The sequence below is a fragment of the Haliotis rubra genome, unplaced genomic scaffold (assembly GCF_003918875.1).
Source record: "Haliotis rubra isolate DU_JTF1 unplaced genomic scaffold, ASM391887v1 Scf133, whole genome shotgun sequence".
NCBI classification, from domain to species: Eukaryota; Metazoa; Mollusca; class Gastropoda; order Lepetellida; family Haliotidae; genus Haliotis; species Haliotis rubra.
In genome coordinates, this window is record NW_025765259.1 from 636,328 (window position 1) to 648,234 (window position 11,907).

The 11,907-nt window shown below is 42.9% G+C and overlaps 1 protein-coding gene across 1 annotated transcript in view; it reads left to right on the top strand.

Annotated features, from left to right (window-relative positions):
• The window catches only part of LOC124267689, a 51,100-nt gene extending 40,262 nt beyond the window's left edge, over nucleotides 1-10,838 (top strand). Inside the window, exons 4-5 of the mRNA XM_046702670.1 lie at nucleotides 270-378; nucleotides 10,451-10,838. Of these exons, the coding sequence (XP_046558626.1) occupies nucleotides 270-378; nucleotides 10,451-10,504 (163 nt within the window). The 3' untranslated portion in view covers nucleotides 10,505-10,838. The remainder of the gene's footprint in view (nucleotides 1-269; nucleotides 379-10,450) is intronic.
• The last annotated feature ends 1,069 nt before the right edge of the window (nucleotides 10,839-11,907 follow it).

The window sequence follows — 11,907 nt, forward strand, 5'->3', positions numbered from 1 at the left end:
ATAATAGCTCTAAATTTGATTTAAAACCGAACGCATATGCCTCTGATTTTCAAACACGTTGCACGTTTATCTCCATTCTACCATAACCGCGTTATTAAGATTTTAAAAGATACATTCTGTATTGGAAATTCAGAGGTATATAACGTGATTATTCCCGTCTGAATGACTTTGATTAACCAGTCACAATCCAGTATTTACTGAAGTCATGGTAGAATGCCTTGTTTACTGTGTGACATCAGGTGAACTAAACAGCGGCCATCTTGTTGCAGACCGTCACTAGTGGACAACGACTGGAACACAGACGATACTGACTCCTACCAGAGACTGCAGTTCCTGGCGTCCAAACTGGGTCTCCGGCCTGTCAACGACGACAACACGGTACGCTGGTGCATTTACTGTAACCTTGAGTTGTGTAATGTGTTTAGTGCTCTGTAAACTCCATAACCATGTCGATAAGTGTCAAGATACCACAATACCTGTATGTCTTATGTCTGTGTTACTTTCTTCAAAACGCGCATGGGATACTGAGAATGTTGATTTGTTTAATCTATGAAACATTGTACAAAAGACAATATTATATTGATTGAATGATAGTAATATGTTCGTCAACTAGTGTAGTGCAGTTGCAAGCCATTTCCTAACACCAGAGCACCCTGTCCAGTTAAGGGATCCAAGAGTCACTAGCCCTGCACATGATCACTACATGCGGGGCCTTCATCATCGTCGTGTATACGACATGGTACTGCCGCCATGACTACAAGGTGTGAGGAGGGTATCAGATCTAACAATCAGGAATCGACTCACACTCCGGCACAGCGATGACTTAACATAACATCACTGCCACGGGCTAATTTGCATATCACGTGACCGGACTTTTCTCTTGTTTGTAATCAAACGCGCATATTCATAATAAGAAGAGTCTGGACTCACGAAAGCTTTTCGGCGCTCTCTTTATAATGTTTTACATTGTTACATATATATTCTTCCACAACTGCGACAGTTAGGTCTATGACAGTACAAATTTAGATATCAAACTGGCTGCATCGTTTGCTCTCCGTCGGCTTCGATGACTGCACGTGGAGCCGTACAACCTATGTAAACAAAGGATCGCTACGCAAATCGAAATAGTGTTACATGTTTTTGGATATTTTCTCAGTGAAACTAAACCATTCTATTAAAGATGTTTAGTTAGATGTGTAGGTAGACTCGTCAAAAATAAAAGAGTAAAAGAAATCTGTACATTATATTGAATGTACATTATATAGTGGAATCGACTGCGATAGGCGGGAATTAGACCCGTAAAACCGAGTTTCATGTCTCTATTGAGACGTTTACATTGCCGACAAGGTATGCGACAGAAGAACGCCGTACAGACATGGGATTGGTAAGAGTTGGATTCATTGGTGAATCACGACTTCCTCCCCCATCGGCGAGATGGAAGACAACGTGGTCACCGACGAACTATACGGTTTAAACCAAACAGGTCGACAGATTGTGAGACAGAAGTGTAATATGTAGGAAGCCATGGCTGACTTGGTGCTGGTTCGAGACAATCTGACAACAAATTCGTTGGATCGGTCAGAGACCACATCGTCACCATCTTCCCATCATCAGCCAAGAGAGGTATTTGTTTCAGTACCACAACGCTAATTAAAACACAACACACACTGTTGACTTCTTGTATAATTCAAACGTCAACGTATTGTAATGGCCTCCCCGTTCTCCGTATCTGAACCCGTTAGAATATCCCGAAATACGTCAACATACGTAACAGTCGCTGGCATCACTGGCCAACGTTTAGCAGGACGAATGGGGGAGACCTATACAGGACACAATCCGTAGACTGTGGCAAGGAGTACAGTACATGCTGGTCACACCTGGCACTGATGGTCACGCCAACACCGTGGACGGAGTGGACGTGCGACAATCAGTATGGCCATTATGTCTATACAGCAAGTCACTATCACATGTTTCAATCAAATTGAATGCAATACGCATTTAAGAGTGCATTATTTTCAATGCTGTGGACGACTCCCCGTCATGGCGTTGTGTTGAGACTGATTCGAAAGCCACGACTCTACAACAGCCGTCGAATCGTAGTCAATTCATGCTGGAGAAACAAAGCCAAGTACGTGATTAGAGAGATGAAGATTGTGACCTGGGCCCCATTGTTACAGTATAGGAGGTCAGGGCCCCGTTGTTACAGTATAGGAGGTCAGGGCCCCGTTGTTACAGTATAGGAGGTACGACAGTCGTAGCGCTACGATAGCTTTGTGAAGCGGGGCCCTGACCTCCAACCGATGGGACGTGTGAAGGTTGTTTATCAGAACAGAAGAGGTAATGCCCCTGATAACCAAGGATGGGTACCTCGAGGTAGAACCACCCGTCTTCATTGTATAAGGGACGTTTGATGGCGTGGATTTAACCACACCCGACAGCAGTTCAGACAGACCGTGGTTGGACGATAAGTCTGTTTCAGGAAGCATGATCACGTGTATGTTGTCATGCTAATATTGAATATACAATCATAACAACAAATCAGATTGTAGTTCCTCGGGACGTTATGACGAGGTACTACTGATGTGACCTTATAACAAGCACACTGAACCCAGTAAAACGAAATTCATTCACCAGCATCAATTACAGACCCTTTCCTCAAATGAATTGTAGGAGAGCTGCGTCTGTTTCCAGAGTTAACACGATAAGACCTCCTGCCCGGACGCCGTGTCTCAGATTTGTATTAACGAAGCAGTAGATCACACACCTCAGCAACGTCGACTTAATTAGTATTGACTGGCCCGTTGTAAACCTCAAGTGACCATAAAGCTTTTCTGTCGTATTTGTAAAATTTAATAATCGATGCGGTGACTTGAACAAGTGAAAAGGCTTGTATTTTAGGACATAAACCTAAAGGGTACCTCGTTTTTCCAAGCTGACCTAGTTATGATTTCATTTTCATTTTATTTCGGGTCGACTTGCTGACGTAAGTCAAGTAATTAAAACTTCAGGACGCGAACGGGGACTTCTACAGTAGGTTGCTGGTCAGCTGTCTCCAGGTGGATGGAGAAGTCCCGTCATTGGAGGCTGTATAACTCGAACTATGTTATTGCTTTATAACCTTAACCTAGACATATCACTCGAACTCCAATATCTCGAAATATCTTTTAATGTGGTGTAACTTGAGCCCCATAATTTAGATATACAGACTAAGGAGGGGTGACTTAACCATAATACCATATATCGTTTGAGGTGATATAACCCGAACCCAATAATTTCCATCTGTATTTTAAACCAGCGTGGAACTCTGTGATTTCTCTATGTCTTCTGGGGAGATGTAACTCAAACCAACACCACCTATGTACATGGTTTAAGGCCGTTTAACTAAAACACCATATTATGGTTATATCGCATTAAGGCGGATTAACTAAAACCGTACGAATACACTCTCTACGTAAGTTGTAAACGGTAACACGATACAGGTATATGACCCCCACCACTGTGGTTTAATACCGGTACTCCGTTTGATTCGAACTTCGACAAACTGGAATGTTTCACGAACGGTTCTTCGATGTCCCCACTAACCAGATTGTGTGATCATGGGCAGGTGCAATATTTGCACGCCTCCTTGTGGTGAGAAAGTGAATGCTTAAGACCGCAGTTGGTAATAGTACAGTTATAGCACGTGTTTTTCGGGGCATCAGGACGTGTATTCTACCTCGGAACCTTGACGCCCCATTCTCTTTAGTTAGAGATACGAGGGGCGTTCATTAAAGATTTCCCCTGACCCACTTGCAGTGGACTTACTGGAACAAAACTTGGCACAATTATTAGTCCAGCTCTACATAGCAGCCACCAAGAGTTACACACTTCTCCCATCGTTTTATGCAACTAAAGACCTTGCTTGAAAACGTCAGTACGTTGCGTATCAAACCATGACGTGACTTCCGAAATCAGTGTTTCATCATCTGGGAAGCGTGTTCCCTTAACAAATGACGTCATAGTTGGAAAGATATGGACGTCAGATGGTCCATGGTGTGTCTGTCGAAACAGTTTGCCTAGTTTTCTTGTCACATGTCCAAAAGAGCCTTTGAGCAACTGACTCGTACCTGCTTCTGAAAGGTGTGAGCAACCTGGGAATCCATCATGCAGGCACCTTATGCATGTGCAAATTGTCAGGAATGATTTTTCCACAGACCCTACACTGATCTTGACATCATGGGCTAACTGGCGAACAGTTATACGACGATCTCCCAAAATGGCAATCTCCACTTGACGGACAGTGTCTTCACAATGGCTGAATAAGGTCGACCAGGAATAGGAGCAGTTTCCACTGATTTCCGACCACATTTAAACTGGCGATGCCAGTGTTAAACTACGTCATACGATGGGGCATCCTCCCCATAAGTTGCTTTCATTTCATCAAAGGTCTCTTTTGGTGTGCGACCTTTCAAGTACAAAAAGTTGATCACTGCTCGGTACTCAATCTGGCTCCATTATCACACCTTTGTTCAATATAACGCTTGTCAAAGAAATAGCGTTAATAGTTCAATGCTGAAAATTCCACATGACCCATAGACATATGTGTCATTACTCACGTGAAGTTTCAGCCACATGTGAAAACCAGAAGTGGGTCAGGGGAAATCTGTAATGAACGCCCCTCGTACTGTCCTTTTTAGCTGCAAGCATCCCAACGCCATCCACACAAACATAAACACAAACACAAACACACCCACACCCACACACACCCAAACCCCGACGCACACACCCACACCCACACACACACCCACACCCAAACCCACGTCGGCTGAGAAAACGCTAAATGGACTGTGAGGTGTTTGATGATTTGCTGTCTGAGGTGATGACATAGTAATGTTGGTGTGGCACATCACAGATACAATTGTTCAGTTTGTCTAACGGCTGAGTGGAAAAATACGTTAGAAAGTTTTCATATTCATGACACTAACACTCAAGCTATGACGAGGAGCATGTCATTTTTACAAATTTCAAAACAAACTTAATTTCGGAAATTACCATCCCGACAAGTTGTAAATATTCCCGGCTCCTGACATGCACACCTTTCTGAAACAAACAAAGCTCCACGACAAGCATATTACAGAGCATTCACTGCCTTTTCCGCTCAAGGTGTGTGCTGATCCGCGTCTATTGTGTATCAGTGTAATAACCAAGGATATAAATGCTTCACGTCCCTGGCGGCAATACGCATGGCCAGCCGGACTCTCCATCAATACTTAATTACCAGAAAATCGACATCGTTTATTACCCAATACCTCGGTCGGCCCCCGCACAATGGAAATAACACAAATCGTGACCCACAAATATACAACTTATTGTTTTTGTGGTCTTTGTAATTTCCTCAATTGCTGGACGGTCTGTCTAAGTGAACGTAGTTTACGCGCCGTAATCACCGACGTGTGCCGCGCTGCTGTGGTCAGGTCACATGGCCATGTTATTCTATGTCACGTGATCATATTATTACATGTATATGTTACAACCGTGGGGAAATGTATTTAAACATAATGTCTATCTTTGCTTTCTGTTAATGCAATGTTTACTTAATTATATCATCCAATATTGACTCTCCCTTGATACTCGGAACAGAGAACAGGATTTAATTTGTTGGTGCGTGTTCGATGTCGTTGATCGCTGATGCGGGTGTACACTGTGTTGTCGTGTCCACATCCATCAATAAAGACAGCTGCAATCTTTACTTGCAGCGTATACGTGGACATTAAGTAGTAATTTACATTAGCTGGTCAACAAGCTTCTGACAAAGACATCACCCCTTAAATGGTATTCAGGCACTTGACCTCGCTACGCACAACACTCTTAGCGTATCTTACCAGAAGTGTAAGCGCTACTACATATAAGAGGGACATGGAAAGTGAGTACTGTGCAGTACAGTCCCGTACAATAGTGGGACATATTGTGGAGTCAGCATTGTACATACCGACTTGTCTCAGTACCTTTCGTAAAGTCCATGTTATGCTGTCGTGATGTAGTGGGAAGTGTTAATGCACTTCACGTGCCGAATAACGATCCAACTTGGGACAAAAGCCCTTCAGTTGAACGTTTGAAAACATAATCAATACACATTACATATCGACTGAAATATATGAATAATATATGTTTAATTAATTCTCATACTGCCTTATTGCCGTTAGTTTGCTGAGATCTAACATTAGCAGAATTTGTGCCTTGTAAACCAGAGGTCGATAGCACGAACACCGAATCGTTGAAATACGCCAAGACAGGCTACATATTCAACACGCTTTCAGTTAATCGCTTCTAAGCCCTGCGTGAGGTAGATGACCTATTTTCACCTGGAACTACCCCCAGCACTGCAGTAGTCTGGTGTGGACGATCCGGTGGTTGATAGTATGAACAACTAACAACGCTGTCACGATACGCTGACGAGCAACCAATCAAGTACCCGAGCTTCACCACACGATCCCCTGAGGCGCGTCTTACAACGGCATAGGTTGTGAGGGATCAACTGTAGCCCGCCCCCACGAGGGACGCGCGTATGACGACGCACGTGTATGGCCTTGAGGCATCCACATCCCGGTTACCAACTGACAGAAGCTGACGGCACTGCTTGGCTAAGGTGTTAAACACCAGGGCTGAGTTTTCACGACTGTCCCCTCGTCCTGATATTGCAGGGTTTTAATAATCCTGGTGTAAAACAATATTCACGTTGTAGAACGTTTGTAGCATAAATTCAAAACCTGAGGCTGTGCGTCACGTATCTGCTCTTTACCCTGGTTTTCCGACATTGATAGGTTCCCGTTCACGCCTGATTGACAGCCCAACACTTACGCTCTAAACGACTGTTTCTGCTCGAGCAGCCAACATCACGCTCCTCTGAAAATCTCCTCTGATGAAATCACACGTAATGCAATATGTCAGAAATTTGGCATTTTGTAATATTTCTTCGTAGCGTTATCGATGAACTGATGCGAGAAAAAAACTGAAAATAAATAGGAACACGTTTAGTCAAGAAGTGGAACACATCGATCCAAAGCGTTGAAAGTGTACCGGGAACTATTATAAACTCCCCCAAATCCCCCACACGTTCTCATACAAGTATCCCAATATTTGTTTGAACTTGGATGGGTGGTGGGGTGGGGTGGTGGTGGTGGGTGGTGGTGATCCTATTGCCAAATAATCGATGTCCGTGAACTAAGTTTGAATGTTAACCTGCTAATTATGTTCACGAAACGCGTTACTCCTCCGCCACGTGTCAGGAAGGAAACATGGCGGTCAATATGTCTTTGTGACGACGAGCGAGACTGACGAGATATCGAATACTTCGTAATGACGTAACGTGATGTGGTGGGAAGGCGAGGGACACGCTGCTGGCGAAATTAGTCACGCCAGACAGAATTCCTGACAACTTCTAACGATGTTCAGGTCGCCTCGAGCTACGTCGCCAATGACGCCGTTATGTGCCGTGCAGAGTTGCGTCTCTTGAACCTACCAGTATCCTTTGACTGTGGGTTCGAAGTCCAGATTCACCCTGAGTAGGATTCATCATAGTTCATAGTTTTCAAAGTAGTGAATGTCTAAAAGCTGCACAACTTGGGGTTTTTCTCCACGATAAACTAACACTGAAATACCGTTAAGAATAACAAACTCACTCATTCTTGTGACCATTGGCAGTAGCACCCACCTATAGAGGTTGAATAATAGTTGGACCCCGATGTGTAAGTGCTGTGGTAGATGTGGGGACTGAATTTCAGCTCTGACGTAGTAAACACGTCATCGAACCCTCATGTGTGTGGCTATCAACCATTAGCATTGTTTAGTTTGCCCGACTGAGCACCGTGTTATAAGAACCACTGTGATGCATGATCTGCAGACAGACTGTTTTTGTTGTAGATGTTGTAATTAGTGGCTTGTGTTCATCTGAGGCAGTGTCTGCGTGTAAATGTGGTAATTTTCAACTATGATATTGATATACTTCAAAATATATGAAATACAGACAAACAAAACGAGTTTTGAATGGCTTGACTCGGGTTGTCTTGGACTGCTAATTAACTCGGGGCTTGTCGCCCTTTAACTATGCTCAAACAACAGAAGTACAACTCGGTCTGTCTCGTCATTGGATGTATTAGCGTCAGGTGACTCAGGGATATCAAAGGGTCTCCAGTCACAAAGAAGATGGTGTTGAAACTCAGTGGATGCGACAGTAAAACCTCCAAGCAGCCACTGAGGGCAGTATCAATGTCATGCGTACCTGTATCAGACAGTTGATTACTATTATAATGAGTTGTAAAATATATACAGCTCTATCTCGCTGTGGCAGTTTAATGTTGGGAGGAAGTGACATACATCTTCAGTTTGAGTAGGATGGGAGAGAGTTAGCTCTAAGATACACAGGAGTGTAAACAGTAGTTACAAGTGTTAGATATGGATTAGGAAGGAGATTTAGATACGGACTGGGAAGAAAGTTGATCCGTTCATACAATTACCATCACGATATAGCCTTTAGACCGGGTGGAATCTGTCAAGGCAGATTTTAGAGGCTGGTTATCTTCTCGTTTTGACGATTGGAATTAATGTGATGGACATAAAAGTTATGAGTGGTGCAGAAGAATCAGCAATGGGTTGGGCCTGGGTATTGAGTTAAGAAGGCGAGCGTGACTCCTGCAGTCAATGTACAACAGTCTGCTGAGTTTCTGCTGAATTGCGTTTACCAAACACACCTCTCCGATCCGCCCAATCTTCCCTTGACTACAGGCGGGATCTTTGATCGAGTATAGCTCCTGCCATTTATAAAAGAGCACCGTTCCGGGTATTTGCGTTGTTCACGAGTAAGCTGTGTAATTGATGTTCAATAACTAGCCCTTGGTCATTGCTCTGGCTATTACAGACCACATGAGTGATGTATGTTGACTCAGTAAACAAACGGCGGAGGGAGGCACGTGATATTGAGTTGTATTGGAATCGCCCGATTAATTACCTTCCGTCCCGGCAACACACACATCGACAGGCAAAATATGTTTGCGGGATTTGTCCAAGTAGATTATTGAGAGTGTCTCGGTGTTTGGAGAATGAACAAGCTACATGTAGTTTTTGTGTGGTTCATTGCCTTCAGTTGACATTCGGCATGTACAGACACACGTAGCAGCTACTATATAGACATAATGAATAAGGGACGCTGTGGTAGTCCAGTGGTTAAAGCAGTCGCTTGTCCCGCCTGAGGGCTACACTACATGAGTGCAATATGTGAAGCTTATATTGCTGGAATAGTTATAAAGTAAACACAGCGGCTGAAAACATCCTCAATTATTTTATGTTCCTGTATTTAACCAACACCTCGTTATTATGGCAATCGGGGTCGCGAATGGCGTCCCTTAAATATGCCGGGATCCAGTTGTCGAGAGTTCAAATCCTGAACGCCATTCTTGGTTTGTCTGCACCATAACCGTTCCCGTGGGTTTACAAACCCAAACAAACAGCTTACACTTACACAGCCTGGGTTACTGTTCGAAGCGGCCCTAAGTGCTGACTAAACAGTCACCCTACTTGACAATAAGACGGTGTGAGAGTTTGCTGGGCACGAAGACAAGTATATTGCGATTACGGAAAAACATTATCTTAGGATGTAAATTGTTAAATTCAGGTGTGATTGAAGATGGGTTCATTTTCTATTGAAATACTCATTGTATGAAGAGACAAGGGGACATTGCGTGCCATGAGAATATACAGAAAGTGTCCTTTTAATTCATTTGTTATTCTCATGTACAACGAAAACCGAACACCCGTTGAAAATTTTGTACGAAAATCCGTCAATTACTGGTGGTCGATAATTTTATCCGATGAAGTTACCTTATTGCCGTAAGTTTCGTATAGTAGATGGTCATTCTTCCACATTCGTCGACACAGCTGAAGGAGAACAGATCGTAGAAAGACAAACCTGTAACCGGCCGCTTTGTTGAAACAGCCTGCTTCAGTGTATTCAATAACTCAATAGACTTACTGAAACTTAGCTGACGTGAGTCGTATACAAGTCAAGGCTTTACGAAAACGATTTCACAGACTGGTTGTCGAGGAGTTTTTTAAAAATATATGTATCCGAGTATTTTCTGAACAGCGTTTAGTGGGTTTACACATAACTTTATACACAAAGTTGTTTTCAGAGAGAATATACAGATACACATGTAAACTTTATGTCAGAGGTCAAATACGTAAACTTTTATGTACGAAATGTTAGCAGTTAAAATGTTGTAATTACACCTTACTCCCTGTCTGGGATATTCATCTCAGTACAAAATAAGAGTGTCAAATATTAAACACTTTTACTGATGCTAAGTACTCCATGTCCTGGTTTATGTAAACATAAAACATTGTTCCACACAGAAATATAATATGTGTCACTAATTAATTTACTTATTAATAAATATCATGTTTTCGTGCATATTTTTAGGCAGAACAAGACCTATGGGAAAGACTGATGGCATCTCGTACAATGCGTCATTGAGTCACGTGACCTCTGACGTCATCATCCTGTGGCCCGGATGCAAAATGTGAGGCTGCATACCACCATTCCTTCCTTCTGGATCAGACGTTCATCACCATGGCCTGTTGCTGAAAGAGAGAGACGACTGCCGACAAACGCCCCCGCACTGACATGTTTCATAAATAATTTTTTCCATTATGAAATTGTATGTTCAAACTTTGATACTCGTGTATGTGGAGAGCGAAACAAAGTAATGGTTAACAGGCGCTATTTCGGTACCGTGTCTGGGTTCGAGACTTTGTTACTGATGTTGAAACGACACTTCATGGAATAAACTTCAAACTCATGTTTTCAAGAGGTATTTCATTTGATTATTTTTATCGACGAATGAATGCTGAAATACACCCGCTGCCTGCTGTATATCTACAGCCTTGACGAATACATGGAAGACACGGTGGGGTGGTCTAGTGGATTAAGCGTTTGCTCTTCGTGACTTAGACCCCACATGATCGATTCCCACACGGGTTTTAGTATGTAAAGATCATTGTTGGTTTCTTCTGGGTCTATGGTGTCAGAGTAATGCTAACCATACTCACTCATACGCAGTGAAACATGGTCCCTTAATAACAGGTAGAGCTATATACGTTTATAACAGTTTTTCTTTGAATTAGCGGACACGTGATATCGTGTTTGAGTGGCTTGAAATACACGTGCCAGAAAAACCTATGAGCCGGATCTGAGTCACCCTTTTACAATTATTCCCAGCGATGATGACGTCAAACATCTGCTGCGGGAGATGTTACGGACGGGTGCACGTAGAAAAAGTTGGCGTTTAATCTGTAGAATCTCTGCACTTACAGCAAACGTAGTTCAGATTAACATCGTTCCTAATCTGTCTGAAGTTGATGAAAAATATATAAGGCAGGATACTTACAACGTCTTGTTGCAGTACCATGCGACGTTTCCGGTACCAGGCTAGAGTGCCAATCTTACTACTCGTGGTTACGCTTGGTTGACAACGGTGTAAGAATCTAAGCCGAAATATCGCTTCATAAAACAAGTTGTCATCCATAAAATCTCCAACCTCTGCTACACAGCTTTTATTTTGAACAGTAAATGGGCTATGGTGGACTTGTCCATCACCTGATTGTGTGATCTGTGTACAGACGGCATGCGACACGTGCTGCTGTGTCGTGCCATAGGAATACATACCTCACAGACACTGGTTTTACTTCCAGTCACACACATTAACACTGGAATATATGTGCTGCTATATAGTGTCTTACATCCAGTCACACCGGATAACACTGGAATATATGTACTGCTATATAGAGTCTTACACCCAGTAACACATTAACACTGGAATATATGTACTGCTATATAGTGTCTTACACCCAGTAACACATTAACACTGGAATATATGT